This window comes from Leishmania mexicana, chromosome 31, assembly GCF_000234665.1.
Source record: "Leishmania mexicana MHOM/GT/2001/U1103 complete genome, chromosome 31".
NCBI classification, from domain to species: Eukaryota; Euglenozoa; class Kinetoplastea; order Trypanosomatida; family Trypanosomatidae; genus Leishmania; species Leishmania mexicana.
In genome coordinates this window covers 1148090-1164321 of record NC_018335.1, presented here as the reverse complement: position 1 = coordinate 1164321, position 16232 = coordinate 1148090, and the positions used below count along the sequence as shown (strand labels likewise).

Here is a 16232-nt window from a genome sequence, read left to right as displayed (position 1 = left end):
CAAGATCAATGAAGTGTGGAGCTAATGAACCCAGCTCGGTATCCTCTGTAGGTGACAACCGTGAGTCCTGATCAACAACGTACCACTTACCAGTGCGCGTCGCCCGCACGAGAGCAATCACATGGTAATCCCATGTTGTGATGTCCTTCCCAAACTCTGAAGATTCGTAGGGCCGATATGGCACGACAGAAGTCCACTCGTTGAGAGCTTCATCGCAGGGTGCACAGCAAAAGGAAGTCATAAAAACAGCACAGCTTCGGTCAAAGAAATCGCTCATTGCAGAAATTGTCTCTAGAAATTTGTACACATTTTCTTCGCAGTAGCAAAAAGCATAGAAAAGAGGATGCTTCATTGTCGTGGCGCCAATTTGTATTCCCTTTGCAACACCCTTCACTAGCTTGTGAAAAGAAAGACAGGAAGGCAAGCAGAAGAATTGTTGGGCCACGAAAGCTTGATCACGAAAAAATGCCAGTCATCGTCCAGCGGCACTATGAGGCAGCCGTCAAAGAATCGTCAAAGTCGGGAGGTAGGAGCTGTGTACATGAATGACGGGCGATCGCATCCCCGCACTGATTTTTTTTCACACTGCACAGAACAGTACAAAATAAAGTTGAACGTAGAATCCAGTACTGTCACCGCCACGGCGATGCAAACACACAGGAAGGTGTGTTTGGAGCCAAACATCAAGTCATCCCCTCTTCTTTTAACTTTGGAAAACTCTCGCGTTCGAAGCAAAGAATACCTTAGATTCGCCTGCATGAGTCCGTTCACCGGCCCCGGACCCGCCTTTTAGCCTTCATTCCTCTCTGTCGACACCTTACTCAGCCACTTCAGCGCTGCAATATCAAACAAACAATCTACGGTTAGATACTTTTCACGAAAGACCCGCCTGCCTCTCTCCTCTCTAACCAAACAACCCAGCAGACTCACGCCCCCTTTCCCACACCAATCATTCGAACGTGGGCGCCACGTAAGCAAGCAGTGCAGATTGCAACCATTTGACTAAGTGCCATGACCCAAACCCGATGAGCATCTTACCAAAAACACTCCGGCTTGGCTAAGCAGCAAATCCCCCTCCCTGCTCCAACAAAAAGTTTTCGATCGGCCATTCACGCACCCGAAGCATTTCACCCGCTGTGGAAGTGAGAATGCCATGCCCCAAAAACCTGAATCCTGTCATGTGCCCCCGGACCCACCATCGTTTTATCCGCATCTCCTTCCCCGAAATGTGGTGAAAGCCGGCGAATCTTTCAACCATCAGAAACAAAGATTTGCAGCCACTTCACCACCGAACCCAAGGAAACGTTTACGACCCCTCGTGAAACGACACCCGCCTCATGGCAGCGACAACCCCCACAAACACATCGAGAAGCCAAAAACACATCCGATCAACTTGATACAGCAACATCACCCGACCCATAAAGCCAACACGGCACAAAACCAGCTTGCGATTCAACACCACAGATTGCAGATTTTCCACACACTTAACGAACCCCCCCCGCAGAAATGCGAAAGACCGTAAAAAAAAAACAATCCCGCAATCCGTATTGAAGTTGTTTTTCCAGCTGAAAGTAAAACAGGGACAAAACGAGCAAAACAGACGTAGGAACACCCCTGTTGGCGCACACCATAGTGAGACCAACCACTTGGTACGCCTTTTGTTGGACCCCCTATGGAGCAAAACAAAAGGCGCGAACACGTATGAGCCCCAGCGATTCACCACCAAAAACCGAAGCCGCCAAGCGGGACCGAAAGCACCCACAAGATCACTTGTGAACATAAACAAAAACCCATCAACTACGAATCTGCACTTTGGAAACAGATTCCGCACGTTTTACAGGTGTGGATGCGTCGGTTGGAACACAATTTGGGAAGACGTTCCCCAGGGACCCCGTAAGCAGCAGCCACCCCCCCCGCCGGCGCGATTTCTTCAGTTTCACAGATTACCCACATCTTAAAACCCCACTTGAAACCATCTTTTGACCGCACCTGGAAACCAACAGCCTCAGTTTCGATTTTATATCCTCCAAGATTATCCTTCTTGGGGAAACCCGGATTACACAGGCGCGGGCGCCGCCGTCCTCTTTTTCAAAAAACATTGTGTTACCACACGCGCCACACGTCTCACCCAAGCATTTTCCTAAAATGTTAACTTTTCAGGGGGAGTTTCCGAAGACCAAAAGCGTTTTCTTGGTGGCGTTCTTTTCGTGCGGGCGGTTCATCGGCAAATATCTTCCTCAGGATTTTCAAGAAACGGAAAAATATAACACCCTCCCTGCACCCAAAGAGCTTTCATAACTAGAGCTGCGAGCATAAAATGCGAGAGCGCCTAAGAGGACACCAAAAGGCCCAACAAAACGTAGCAAGGGCCCCCTCAACACCGGTTCTGCGCGGTACGAAAAGCCAAAAGTTCTTCAGAAACTGATGCCCCATATTTTATTTTTATCGACTTGGGCAAAGCATCTTCCACAGGCGATTCCCTCATCGCGCTTTCCCCCTCCAAACCGTCATGTTTTTAGAGCGCCCATAAAGCTTCGCCCCGTCAGAGGCGCATCGCGGGCTGCGAGGCAGCCGTGCACACGCGCTGCAGCAATGCGCCGCCTCAGGCATGCGGGCAGCGCCTTCACCCCAAACACCACCCGCCCCCCACGTCTCGCATGCCGCCCCACCGCCGCCCCCGGCCACGCTGACTGCCACGCGGCGCATCCCCCGAGGCTGCCCAGGCTTCCCCACACCCGCGGGCAGTGCGAGGACCGGGTGGGGCACGCCCCGGTCACGCTGACGCTTCGCCCACCATGCGGACGGCGCAGGCGTGCGCACAGTGGCGGGCCCCTCCCTGACGCAGCGCCATCCAGCACCTCACCGCCGACATCGTTAGCAATGAGTCACTCTGACCCTCCTACGTTGTGGGTGCCCGACCCTGTCGCCATGAGGGGTGGTTCGGCATCGGCATGCGTAAGGGGGCTGCCAGGCCTCTCCGCCAGGTGTGTGTAGCTGGAATTTGGTGCGCCTAAAGGCTCCGGGGCGGGGGCCCAGAAGAAAGGGGTTTCTATTGGCTGTGGGGAAGATGAAAGCCGATGTTGGCGCGGTTGTTGGCGAGGCGGGGGTGATAGGATTGCGGGGTGCTTGGGGTTCTTCGCGTTGCCATGGTGGAAAAGACGGGGTTAGGTGGCGAAGGCCATTTTGGTTGGCGGGTGGAAGAGCTGCTGGGGAAGGTTTGATTTTTAAAGAAGTGGTTATTCACTATGAAAGATTTGGTGGTGTCCTCGACGGAGGGCCGCTGGCTGGGTGGGCTTTTGTGGCACCTTCGGAAAGGAGGTGGCTGGTTGCATAGGGTTGGGTTCGAACGGTGTGTCGGGACGTCGGGTTGGTAAGGGGGGGTGGGGTTGGTGTATTGGGCTGGGTGTGGGGGTCTGGGTTGGCTGTTTGGGGCTTTTCGGGGGGCGGGGGGGGAACGAAGAACCGAAGGGTTTGAACCGGATAAAGGCAAAAGTGCGTGCAATGCCGGAGCGGTCGATAACGGACCTCTTTCGATAATGGGAAGGGGTCTCGTTTTCTCACGCAGAGGCTAGGGTATTACTCGTCGCTCTTTCGGGTGGGCTGAACAGATCGATGGTTTTTTTAAGGGCAAGAATGAGAACCCTGGCTGGTTCAAAAAGTTGATGCGCTAGCTCACCCCCGTTCGTGAACGGCAGTGTCGGTCAGGGGATGTTGGGTCGTTTCGCTGTGAGTTTTCTTTTTGGCGTGTCTTTTCCGCGCGCGCCCGGCAACCGCCAAGGCCCAACGCCAAGAGGCAGTGTGAAGTCCGGGCGAAAGATGCGTTCGGGTCACGTTGGCGCTTTGCCTATCGCATGGGTGGTGCAAACGTGTTCACCGTCGCGGATCTTCCTGGCGCAACACCATGTGAGACCCCACTGCGGATATGAGCATCAATCCATCGATCTGACCTCCCAGAGATGTAGGCGCTTTTTGCTGGGTCTGACAGAAGCGGTTTGGCATTAGCGGGGGTGAGGAGGGAAGGAGGAGTAGCCTGGCTTTCCCAAACAGAACGTCACGGAACACCTCGTTGTCAAGGTGTCCTGAAACAGTGGGGGGTGAGTATCTAAAGCGCGTGTGGGACTGCAGGGGAGAGGGCGGGCAGGGAGGTTGGTGTCGTGCCGGCAGTGTTCGTTCGTTGGCAAACAATGTGCAGCAGGTGGGGTGTCTGAGAAGCTTGGGAAATGCATATAAAGCGACGCTTAAGTTTGACCTAGAATCCGCGTGTGCTGAGGGCGTTCAGTTTGCGAATAGTGCCTCGACACTGTTGCCGGCTGTTCGCGCACGTTTCTGTGATTGGGCACTGCTCCAGGTAGGGATGTACCACTGAACATCTCAAAGACCTGTCATCATCTCACCGCGCCACGGGGTCTTATGTTCTTTTGTGCTTCATTATAGCCCCTGTTCTTGGGTACTATGAAACTTTCTGAAGTTTCGTGAAAGTGCTGGGCTCGAAACACGTGGAGTTTGTCGAGTGTGGCTGATAGTGATCACTCAGGCAATGAGCTTTCGATTTCTTTGTGAAGGGCTGTGCGATTGGGGTTGTGTGAACGGTGACACTCACGGTGCCGTGGAAGTGAAAAGTATGTGTGTGTGTGGGACATGTTTGCGCAGTTCTAGGCGGGCAAAGGAGCTCCTTAGGGGGTAATCAGTGCGTGGACTTGCTTCAGCAGATGTTAAGAGGCCGATGCGAGCCGCGTAGGAGTCTTTTTTCCCATTGGGATGCTGGTGCTTTGCTTTTGTGGGCCGTGAGAGGCTTATCGACGATAGAAACGTGGCTATTTTGGACGTCCAAGTGTTCCACAACGGGTATGATAAGCTGTTTTCTGAAATCGACAAGGTTCAACGACGCACAGGCTGCGAACATGATCGTAACACATCAACAGAGGCAGCGAATTCTCTGGAGATGTGTATGGGGCAGATTCGAGGCTGTGAGAAGAGTAACCCTTTGACAGCTCATTCACACTCATCCCCAACGGTTGTTTCTTTTTGCAGCTTTGTATCACGGTACAGGTCTAATTGTTAGAGGAGCGTACTCTTTGCTGCTGTGCCTTGGGAATATTTGGCTTGTCATTCTTCTCCATTGAGCTCGGGAGGTGAGGGTTGTTTGCTGAAAAAGAAGCGCTTTTGACCGTTAATGTGCTCACATATGTTCTGACCGTATTTTGGAAGCCGACGTGGCGCTGACACGAACTGGCACGCCGCTATGGAAAAATGGCATCATGCGTTGGGTGCATAACTGTGGACGTGGTGTCAGCCTTCGAAGTGGTGTCGTATGACGCAGCATCCTAGCGTATACTGGCGATTGATGAGACAACTGTTTGTAAGGTAATGATCTACCTTTTCACCTTTCCATTTCTCATTTGCACCTTTGAAGCTATCATTACACTTGTGACGAAATGAACCTATTTGGGACTCTGGTTGTCACTCTCTGTGCCATCTTTCTTCTGATTAATCTTCCAGATGAAGACAGTGTTGAGCCCGTGCACGATCTGTTGCTCAATTATCAGAAAGAGGCGCTGAAATCACGCTACGGCGATGCGCGAACACTGAATCATAGCGAGACAAGAGGCATCTACAATTCGGTGCTTTCAGAAGCGCATAAAGCCATCTTCAATTCAGACGAGGATGCTGACCGAAGGGCATACACGTGCTCAAGGATTCGGTTTCAAGCTCGTCAATACGCACGGTCTAGAGACGGGACGTACAAGGGGCCTTTGATAGAAATCGCGTTGCAGCTACGTGACGGGTATGTGCACGGTGTCAAATATCTACACGTGGGATTGCAAAAAGATTTGTCGTATTCGCTGGCGCTTCAGAGGCCAACTCTTCTTCATACGGCGATGGTGGTGAAACAAACATACTACTGCTTGGCACCAACGCTGAGCGGGGGAGAATGTCCGTCATACGCCTTCCTTCGGGTTATCCGAGATAAAAGCGACATTGACATTCTCGAATCTTGCGTGAGAAGCAACAAGGGGTTCAATGGTGTGTAGGGATGGAAAACGTCAGCTGAATAGAATCAGTGGTGACCTGCGCAGAAGGTTATTGCAACTAGTCGAAGAAACACAAAAAACAACTATGCTTATTGAGCCCTTTCACATCGATCCGATCAAAGCAAAGCCAGTATCTGATATAGCTCGACTTGTTTAAAAATTCGGTGCACGGTTTCCGTCTTTGTTGGTGGGTTTTCTCCTCTTTAAAGCACACTTTCTTCTTCCCTCCTCCTCAAATCTATGATTCTTTTACACAGTTATTCAAACTGAGCATCGTTATCTTGACCATGTCGAACCCAACGGAGCAGGCGCTGCTGCAGATCGCACAGCAGATCGAGCGCGCCGTCGATGACGAAATCGACCGCATCGATCAGATGGACGACGACGAAATTCTCGCAATTCGTCAGAAAAGGCTGAAGCAACTGAAGGAAATTCAGGCCCGTCGTGACGAGTGGCTCCGCAAGGGGCATGGGCAGTACCTAGAGGTTGCGGAGGCGAAGGAGTTTTTCGATAACGTGCAGAGCTCGGAGCGGATTGTTGTCCATTTCATGCGCCGCAGTACCCCTCGCTGTGAAATCATTGAACGGCATCTGCGCACGATTGCCCACGAGCACTTTGAGACTCGGTTTTGTTATGTTGACGTTGAGCGCATTCCGTCTCTCCCAGAACGCTTCAACGTGATGATGCTTCCAACCTTAATGCTTGTGGAGAAGGGACATACATTCCACAGCATCATCGGCTTCGACGAGTTTGGCGGGACCGACGATTTTACTACCGATACAGTTACCCAGGTTTTGGGCCACTACGGTATGATCAATGACAAGGGGATGTTTGCTGCGGACCAGAATGACGAATAGAGATACCCGGTGCTCTTAACTTCTCATGCACCTTAGCTGAATGTTAGTTCGGAACAAAAAGAGAAAGAAACTCATTCAATACCGAGTGTTTTTTTTTTGCCGTGTGTGTTCGTTCGTACGACACATTAAACAATATACGGAAGCTATTTTCCGCTAGGTCTTGTGGAGGTTGCAAGGAAAAGGCGCCACTTCTTCCGCTTTTGCGCTTTCTGCGCATATACGCCTCGATAACTTTATCTCCAGTTTTTTCCCCTCTTCCCATCTCACCATACTCAGCCTATCAAGATGTCTGATTCTACCGAAACCACCAACCGCTTTGCCGGCAATGTGCGGCAGGCAGAAGCGCCGAATGAAAAGACGCTGCGAATCAAAGCGAGTGCTCTGAAGCGCACTATCAAAGATTTGGAGTTTGCGAAGCGAGAAGTGGAGCGGGAGCTGCAGCGCCTCGAGACCCTGCGTCAAAGTGACCCCGACCGTGTTCCTCAGCAGACTAAGGTTGTCGACGAGGCCCAAATGATGGTGCCCCACTCTGTGAACCGGATTATGGCGTCAGTGAAGGATCTCTCTGACTATCTGGAGAAGGAGGGCTCTACTGTGTCAAATGAGGAGCTTTTAGATTTGGCTCGGGCCACTATGGCTGACGGCCAAGCGGCAGTCTCGTAAAATGGGACGAATCCTCTTCCCCATTTTCCCTATAGTGAAGCCTAGGCCAATAGGCTTTAAAGACAAACAGAAGGATGGAAAGAGGAGAACCTCATTTATGCGTTCTCACGACTAGCTTTATGTTTGTTATCCTCCCTCAGTGTTGACTGTTCAAATGTATACCAGGTGTTGTGGAAGCTGCAGAGTCAATGCACCTCTCAGATAATTTCAGCTTTGCTGAAATTGTGGTGCGGTTAACAATTCGCCTCGGCTAGTTTTCGCATCTCGATCTTTTCCCCGCTCTTTTTCACTCCTGGATCTGCAGTAAAGATGTCAAAGACGGCATCGTCATACTTGTAAGCGACCTCGACATGGTTGTACACGCGTGCTGTAAATACAGCTTCTTTTTGTGCCCGTTTCCTAGAGAATGTCTACACCAGACAAGCGTGCGTACGCAGCTGCAGCATCCAGCAAGTATCCTAACTACATCAATGACCGAGATGTTTGCAAGCGTTTCCTTGAGGAATTCAGGGACTCTACGGGACAGGCGAAGTATGTGATTCAGGCCCATCGCATTGCGCAGCGACAGAGCATTGTATTTCCCATCTTTCTAGACGATATTGCGGGTTTTGGGCAGCTTCATCTGGCTCAAAGGATTCAGATGAACGTTGTCGGATACATGGAGGAGCTTTGCAGGGTTGTCGACTCTATTATTCCTCAAACGGACCACGTTGTGGACATGGTGGATCAGCTGGTCATGGAGGCACGGATGTCTGGCCAAGAGCTGCCCGCCTTGCTGACACGTCGATATGAGCTGAAAATACACCCGCTTAGCAAAGACAGTGTTCCCATTTCTCTGCGAGAGCTGAAGGGAGGGAAGATTGGCACGCTGACTGTTCTTCGCGGGATTTGCATCGCTGCCACTGCAGTCCGCCCAAAGCTCTCTATGCTCGTGTCAGTGTGCGAGGTCTGCGCTGAGACGACCTTCCAGCAGGTCATCGGTGATCGCCTAACACCGCTACAGGTGTGTCAATCCCAGCGCTGCAAGCTGAACAATGCCGTGGGTAGGCTGTTGGCACAGAATAAGGCAAGTAAGTTCATGAAATATCAAGAACTACGGGTACAGGAGCTGCCCGAAGATGTTCCGCGTGGCGCTATTCCGCGAACCATCCGTGTTGTCTGCGAGGGAGAGCAAACCCGTATTGCTGCACCGGGGCAGGTTGTTCGTATCACAGGAACCTACTGTCCGGACCCTTCCACTGGGCACGGTCACGAGGCCTTCCGGGCGTCCACGATGGTGAAAACACTTTACAAAGCCATCCACGTCGAGTTAGAGAAGAGAAGCTACCAGGAAGCAGCAGAGGACATGCGCGCACAGGTGGAGGATATCCGGGACTATCCTGACCGAGAAGCCGTAATTGAAAAGCTCACCCGCAGCATAGCGCCCGAGATCTGGGGTATGGAGGACGTGAAGAAGGCACTCTTATGTCAGCTTGTCGGAGGTAGCTCTATTGCAAACGGTATTCGGATTCGCAGCGACATCAATATCCTTTTCATGGGGGACCCTGGAGTGGCGAAGAGTCAGCTTCTGAAGTGGATTGCGTCTGTCGCACCCCGTTCCGTGTTCACGACCGGAAAGGGCAGCTCTGGGGTTGGGCTTACGGCTGCCGTAACTCACGATACCCACACAGGTGAGGTGATGCTCGAGGGCGGCGCACTTGTTTTGTCCGATAAGGGAGTCTGCTGCATCGATGAGTTTGACAAAATGGATGACTCTGACCGCACAGCTCTGCACGAGGTCATGGAACAGCAGATGGTTTCTATCGCCAAGGCGGGTATCATCACGTCGCTGAACGCTCGCACGTCCATTCTCGCCGCGGCAAATCCTAAGTTTGGTCGGTGGAAGCGTAACGCGACGCCAACGGAGAACGTGAATTTACCGCCAGCACTTCTTTCTCGTTTCGATCTGCTCTGGCTGCTGCTCGACGAATCGAGCCGGGAGCGCGATGCTGAACTTTCGATGCATGTTACCCACGTCCACCTCCACGGTGTCGCGCCTGGCACGGTGGCGGATGATGGAGTGCGAGGTACCACTACCGAGTATTTTGGCCGCGACTTTTTGCGGGCGTACGTGGGTGAAGTCAAGCGCATTCACCCCTACGTTGACCCAGGTGCCGCCAAGGCCATCAGTGACATTTACTGTGAAATGCGAGCGCAGAGTGTGCGATATAGCAATGTCGTCACGGCTCGTACGTTACTGAGCCTCATCCGTCTCTCACAAGCGTGCGCCCGGCTGCGCTTCTCGGAGCGCGTGCTGGAGGAGGACGTGCGGGAGGCTGGGCGTCTGCTTGACTGTAGCAAGGCATCTCTTCAGGATAGACCGGCCACGGATATGCATCGCATGGTGACAACATCTGACGCGTCTATCTTTTCGGTCATCAGAGACATCGCTCGTGGGCGTTCATCCGTCGATCTCTCCGAGATTCGCCCTGCGCTCATGATGAAGGGGATTGGCGAATCCCACCTGCAGCGCTGCCTTCGAACGTACTGTGAAGTCGGAGTCTGGTCCGTTGCCGGGACAATGCTGGAGTTTGCCGACGACTAGAAAAAGAGCATTCTCATAGATACATTTTTTTCCCCTCGTCTTGCTACCAAAGGCCGTGCGCCTTCCCTTAGAAGAGGCTTTAAAGTCAGTAAAACTGCAAGCGTGCGGCAGAAGCCACGGTGCAAGGTTTTCATCGTCTCTATGTCTCCTTCGGAGTTGGACCGGATCGGGGTGGCAGAGAGATGACATCCTCGGCAACGCTTCAGCCCTGGCGAGCGCTTCAGATTACAAGAGAAAAAATCGTTGTGAGCCTCGCATTGCCTTCTTTCCCTTGCTCCTCACGCAAGTCCTTTTTCTTCGTCCTTCACTGCTTCTCCTCAATGTTGGCTTTGCCACTCTCAGCTTCCAGGCTTTATTCACTCTTCGATTTCCTCTAACATGTCCTCTGAGCGCACCTTTATTGCCGTCAAGCCGGACGGTGTGCAGCGCGGCCTCGCTGGCGAGATCATCTGCCGCTTCGAGCGTAAGGGCTACAAGCTCGTCGCCTTGAAGATGCTGCAGCCGACGACGGAGCAGGCCGAGGGTCACTATAAGGACCTTTCCTCCAAGCCGTTCTTCCCGGCCCTTGTGAAGTACTTCTCCTCCGGCCCGATCGTGTGTATGGTGTGGGAGGGCAAGAACGTGGTGAAGGGCGGCCGCATGCTGCTCGGCGCGACGAACCCGGCCGACTCACATCCCGGCACGATCCGCGGCGACTTCGCCGTGGATGTGGGCCGCAACGTGTGCCACGGCTCCGACTCCGTGGAGAGCGCGGAGCGCGAGATCGCCTTTTGGTTCAAGGCGGATGAGCTCGCGTGCTGGACGTCACACTCCGTGTCCCAGATCTACGAGTAGTGGATGCTCGCCGATTATAGACATACACTAAGTCTTGATTTCAGGAAATGTATGGTGTCGGCGTTCTCTTTGCTTTGCTGTAGTCATCGCTTGCCGGGACTCTTGGAAAAGCCCAGCAGAGCCTTCGTCACTTTTTATTACCCTCGTGCTTTCCCTCGAGCATGGTCATATATATCCACTTTATGGTCAAATAGTGTCTTGCACACTACATAGGCAATCACCAAGATCAAAAGGAAATACTGACACCTCTCGCTGTGCTTCCAGCTCGCCATTTTCGTGGGTTTTGTCAATGGCTGCAGCGGGTGGTCAACATACACCATGAATCACCGAGCGTCGCTATGCTTTCCCAGCCTCCATCTGCACCGCTGGGGGCACCACCGTGTACCCCGAAGTCAGTTTGTGGAATCAGCATACGCAAAGATCAAATGGGCCACACAACCAGAGCACTTCTTGCACAACAGTTACCTTCCGCTCCTTCCTTCCCACTCCTTGTCTGCCTTCTGCTCGTTTACGCCTCTTGTGCTTCTCTTCGTCTAGCGCATTCCCAACAGTTCAGCTCTCCGCTTTGCCACCGTCACCCCCCTCCCCCAAGAGAAAAGCATGTCCTCTGAGCGCACCTTTATTGCCGTCAAGCCGGACGGTGTGCAGCGCGGCCTCGCTGGCGAGATCATCTGCCGCTTCGAGCGTAAGGGCTACAAGCTCGTCGCCTTGAAGATGCTGCAGCCGACGACGGAGCAGGCCGAGGGTCACTATAAGGACCTTTCCTCCAAGCCGTTCTTCCCGGCCCTTGTGAAGTACTTCTCCTCCGGCCCGATCGTGTGTATGGTGTGGGAGGGCAAGAACGTGGTGAAGGGCGGCCGCATGCTGCTCGGCGCGACGAACCCGGCCGACTCACATCCCGGCACGATCCGCGGCGACTTCGCCGTGGATGTGGGCCGCAACGTGTGCCACGGCTCCGACTCCGTGGAGAGCGCGGAGCGCGAGATCGCCTTTTGGTTCAAGGCGGATGAGCTCGCGTGCTGGACGTCGCACTCCGTGTCCCAGATCTACGAGTGACAGTGATTGCGGATACGGTTTGAGGATGTAGCTGTACCCCCAATGTACTCTTCCCTGAAAACCACATCATAAACCTCTTAATAGGTTATTTTTCTTGATCGATGCCTGGTTGGTGACCAACACCATTCCTTTATCGGATTCACTCACACTCCTAGTGACTCATGTAGTGAGGTGAGAGTGTGTTCTGGAGGAGACCGTTGTGCAGCCATGGCTTCAGGAGAGAAAGCAAAGATACAAGGGAAGGCAATATGTAGCTATGGGGTTTCCTTTTTTAACTATGCAAAGGTTTTATAACTCCTGATCGGCGAAAACAACAACAACCGTGATACATCAAGAGCAACTCCTTTCTTCTGCGGACTGTGCTTCTTTTTTTCTGGATTAAGGAGTGACTCGCACGATGGACAGTGTGTGCGTGGGGTGTGCCTTTCCTTTTTTTGTTCATAGTGGCAACAGCTCACTGTAGACGATGACAGCACATAAATAGATGCTCATGGAAAGTAGCATTCATTCCTTGCCTGCTGCCATGATGTTTCTATGCTTTTTTCTTGGGGTGTTGAACTCCTTGAAGGCCCAGTTTTATGGTGCACTGGTGAGGCGGTGCGTTGTAGTCTGAGCTCTGCTTTTCTCCCTCTCCTTCCTCACTCGAGTAATTGGGATGAAAGGCCCCCCCCCCATAGAGCAGGGTGACAGTGACTGGCGCTCTTCTTGGATGCTTTGGCGCAGACAAAAATCCCCCCTCCCGCTATAGCTGGCTGATCCAAGGTACTCGGGACAGGGTCGAGCACACGCCATCTCTCACCAAGGTACCGAAGACCACTACCGCTCACAGATCGGCTCAAGTCGCACACACGCACACACACAAGTACATATACTGCCCACCAAGGAGTTTAACCACAGAAAACCCGGTTAGAAGAAACAAAGAAACAAAGAACCAGAACACACACATAGAGATACAAGATGAAGGCGGGGCATGCACTGTTGGTACGCGCCATCCCCCTCATTCGCCCCGTCAAAGTGGATTCTGGTACCAAGAAGGTACCAGCCACATTGCTCAACGACGTAACGATGCTGTCCACAGTGACAAACGATGCCTTTTCAAAACAGTGCCAAGCAGTGCTCCAAAGCATCTCAAAGAACAAACTGTACTCAAGTCGCTTCTGGGTGACCCAGCCGCAATCGAGGCGCTCGTGCAACGCTGTAGTTCTTCCGGGGCAGAAGCCAGCGGTGATTTACCTAAACGTTGAAAAGGTAATCCCTTTGAAGGTGCTCGCTAAGAAGGACCAGAGGCAGGTGCTCGATGAGCATCCACCGTTCTTCGGCACCGGCGTCGGCATTCTGTCAGAGCGGAAGAAGTGGAAAGCCGTTACGGCGGACCGACTAATCCGGCTTCTGAATGCAGCAGAGGAAGAGCGCGCTCTGTTTATTGATGTGAATGTAGCCAAGGAACTCGAGTTGAGGTACAACAAAAAAGACGTGATCGACATCCGCTCCGCGAGCTCGGTGCATGTCTTCAACTCTGACCAGCTTGACGACCCATACAAGGGGGAGCCTCAGAAAGGCGTGGCACTAAACGCAGCGACCGGGAAACGGGTCGGTCAGCCTGCGCACGATATTCTTCTTGGAGTCGGCATTCTTCGCGGTTACACGTCACCGATGTGGATCGCAGAGGCGCAGATGAAGTACCTAAATGTAGAACTCAAGGCAAACGCGGAGAAGCAGGGAGTGTTGGCGCCAAACATGACAGGGATGATTGTTTCTCTTTCGGTTTTGCCGCCAAAGTGCAAGCAAGAGTTGCTCAGCGAGCTCAAGAAGCAGCGTCCAGACGCTTTTGGCCACGACATTTTCTTCATCTACAACGTGAACGGGTGGGAAGCGACGCGGTCGCGTGTGCTTGTGCGGAACATGGCTGCTGTGAACGATAAGGAATACCCTTTCCACTTTGTGAATCTGAAGGATCTCAGACTGCAGAAGCCACAGTACTCATCGGTCGTGACCCGTTTGACGGGCTGCAAGACTCCTCTCTGCGCGTCTGCTGTCGAAACCGCCGCTCTTGCTGGTACCAAATCGAAGGAAGGGAATGAAAAGGATGCCCTAGTGGTTCAAGGGAAAAAGTTTCCGTTCTTCTTCGCTGAGGACGCGACACGCCGTCGCTACTACAATGCTGCCTGCATGACGAAGCCGTACCTGATGATGCCGTCTGTGCGTCCCATCGCCATCCTTAAAGGGCGGCTTCTTGGGCCCAGGGACGAGAGCATTCTTCGCACGTTTGCGCTGAAGAACAAGGTATCCAGTCCCATCTGGGTAACGGAGGCCGCGGCGGAGCGTATGGGAGTGCGTATCGCTGCGGCGCGCAAGAAGCACTACGTTCTCATCGGCGCTGCCGCGGCAGATGCAAATCCCGACGAGGAGGCCGTAGATGGCTTTTACAACATCGACGATTTTGCCAAGCCAGAGGAGATCCTATCCTTGTTCCCGAAAGCAAGCAAGAAAGTGCACTTCATGCTGGATACTAAGTGGCGCGCCGTGCTGGGCAAACAGCGGCAAGACTACCTTTCTTCGCTAAAGCGCAACGTACCTCTGTGGGTCTCGGTGAACGAGTGTCTAATGTCCGGCTTTGAGCCGAGGCCAGGGTCTAAACTCCTTTCGTTTCCTACTAGCCGCAAGCGCGACAAGACGGGCACACGGGTCTACAACTCTCAGCACACCACCGACCCGGTGCGCGTGATCGGTCTCTCCTCGGTGTACACGCGACCACAGGGGCTGACAATGTAAGAGTACTGCAAGTGTGTGGGCTAAAGAAAAGCATGTGTATTGGAGAGTCCGTTTGGCGCGTTTTCGCTTTTTGTTTTCTCGCTCGTGTCTGCATACTGAGCTGCTCTCGCAACCGTAGCGGCTTTGCGCGTGAGGCGCGGAATTAAATGCTTTTTCGTTTTCGGTACTATAGATATAGATGGACACTGATAGAGAAGTGCATGAAGAAGAAATTAACCAACACCGGACTACTCATATGGCAGCAAGCCGTGGCTAGCACGGCATTGGAAGTTGACCAATGCGGTGCTGCCGGCCTGACAGACACCGCCGTTAATCTTTCTGCTTCTCCGCTGTTCATCTGGCGAGCAGGATTCTCCTTTCAGTGCAGCAGTCTTCACCCTCGTTTGTTTACGTTTCCTCGTATGCTATGTCCGGGAATCGTAACAGCAACTGCCGCAGAACATCTGTGAGCACTTCATGCCTCGCTTTTTCTGTTCTCTTGTTCTGCCAGAGAATCATGCTTCTTCGCCCACTGCTCTAATTTCCCCCCTTCCTCTCTCTTCTTCTTTTTCTCTTTCCTGGGCACATCGATTTGCATCTTCTGCCAAAGTGCCCCCTTCTCTTCCTCGTCTTTTTTTATTATTGCTCTCTGCACTGGGACTGGACGTTTTTTTTTCCCTCTTCGGTCGTCTTTTGGGACTTCTCTGGGATTTTTTGCGAGTCTCCTTTTCCGTGTCGTGTTCTCATTTCACCCCTTGCCTCTTTAGAGCCCCGTTTTTCCCCGTGTCTCCTTCCGTCTCTTGATGATCCCACACTGCTAGACACCATAATTCCTACAGGATTCCTCGCTGCACCATACAAGCGACCAAGAAGTAATTAGAAGCGCCACCGCCGCCCTCCCCTGGTGCCTTCTCTTCAACGGTTTGCTGATTTGCTTTGGCGTCTTCGCGTTCTTCCTCCGGCCTGTGACTGCCGTCTTGGTTTCCCTATGAGTTTGTGTTTGTCCGGATCGTGAGTCTGCGTTCCTTCTCCATTGATATAGCACCTTTTTCTAATCTGGTTTTGGCTTCGTTTTTTTTTTTGCCCACCATTTGCCTTCTCTGAAAGAGACACGTTGAGAGGCAGGCGTGCAATTCCTCCTTACTCATCTGTTGGAGCTCTCCGCATCGGTAAGTATACGACCTCCTTTTTGTTCGACCAAAAGCCTGCGCAGCATCCCGCACGACAGGGAAAAGGAAAAGGAGCAAATAGAGAGAGAGCAATAGAAACACAAAAGCGGTTGCTATCTTAACAGTAAAGAGTAGATCATAGAAGACAATACAAAAATGAGTGCGTCTGTCAGCGAGAGGCGCAACACCAGAGCGACAGCTTCCGCTGCTCCCAAGCTGAACACGCGATATTCGAGAGCGCCCTCTGGAAAAACGACTCCCCTTGCCTACGGGAAAAAGGAAACGG

At 52.6% G+C, this 16232-nt stretch overlaps 7 protein-coding genes across 7 annotated transcripts; all 7 read left to right on the top strand.

Moving 5' to 3' along the window:
- Window positions 1-5435: 5435 nt before the first annotated feature.
- Window positions 5436-6032, top strand: LMXM_31_2985 (conserved hypothetical protein; the record flags this gene model as incomplete). The annotated part of the gene is made up of 1 exon (XM_003878099.1): window positions 5436-6032. One exon carries the CDS (start codon window positions 5436-5438, stop codon window positions 6030-6032), a length of 597 nt encoding a protein of 198 aa, XP_003878148.1.
- Window positions 6033-6319: 287 nt separating this feature from the next.
- LMXM_31_2980 (ATP binding protein-like protein) lies at window positions 6320-6889 on the top strand (the record flags this gene model as incomplete). Its single annotated transcript, XM_003878098.1, has 1 exon — window positions 6320-6889. One exon carries the CDS (start codon window positions 6320-6322, stop codon window positions 6887-6889), a length of 570 nt encoding a protein of 189 aa, XP_003878147.1.
- Window positions 6890-7174: 285 nt separating this feature from the next.
- On the top strand, window positions 7175-7552 carry LMXM_31_2970 (tubulin binding cofactor A-like protein; the record flags this gene model as incomplete). Its single annotated transcript, XM_003878097.1, has 1 exon — window positions 7175-7552. The coding sequence occupies one exon, from the start codon at window positions 7175-7177 to the stop codon at window positions 7550-7552; it is 378 nt and encodes a 125-aa protein (XP_003878146.1).
- Window positions 7553-7958: 406 nt separating this feature from the next.
- On the top strand, window positions 7959-10136 carry LMXM_31_2960 (minichromosome maintenance (MCM) complex subunit,putative; the record flags this gene model as incomplete). The annotated part of the gene is made up of 1 exon (XM_003878096.1): window positions 7959-10136. One exon carries the CDS (start codon window positions 7959-7961, stop codon window positions 10134-10136), a length of 2178 nt encoding a protein of 725 aa, XP_003878145.1.
- Window positions 10137-10514: 378 nt separating this feature from the next.
- On the top strand, window positions 10515-10970 carry LMXM_31_2951 (nucleoside diphosphate kinase b; the record flags this gene model as incomplete). Its single annotated transcript, XM_003878095.1, has 1 exon — window positions 10515-10970. The coding sequence occupies one exon, from the start codon at window positions 10515-10517 to the stop codon at window positions 10968-10970; it is 456 nt and encodes a 151-aa protein (XP_003878144.1).
- A 600-nt stretch (window positions 10971-11570) lies between these two features.
- LMXM_31_2950 (nucleoside diphosphate kinase b) lies at window positions 11571-12026 on the top strand (the record flags this gene model as incomplete). Its single annotated transcript, XM_003878094.1, has 1 exon — window positions 11571-12026. One exon carries the CDS (start codon window positions 11571-11573, stop codon window positions 12024-12026), a length of 456 nt encoding a protein of 151 aa, XP_003878143.1.
- Window positions 12027-12983: 957 nt separating this feature from the next.
- LMXM_31_2940 (conserved hypothetical protein) lies at window positions 12984-14798 on the top strand (the record flags this gene model as incomplete). The annotated part of the gene is made up of 1 exon (XM_003878093.1): window positions 12984-14798. One exon carries the CDS (start codon window positions 12984-12986, stop codon window positions 14796-14798), a length of 1815 nt encoding a protein of 604 aa, XP_003878142.1.
- Between the last annotated feature and the right edge of the window lie 1434 nt (window positions 14799-16232).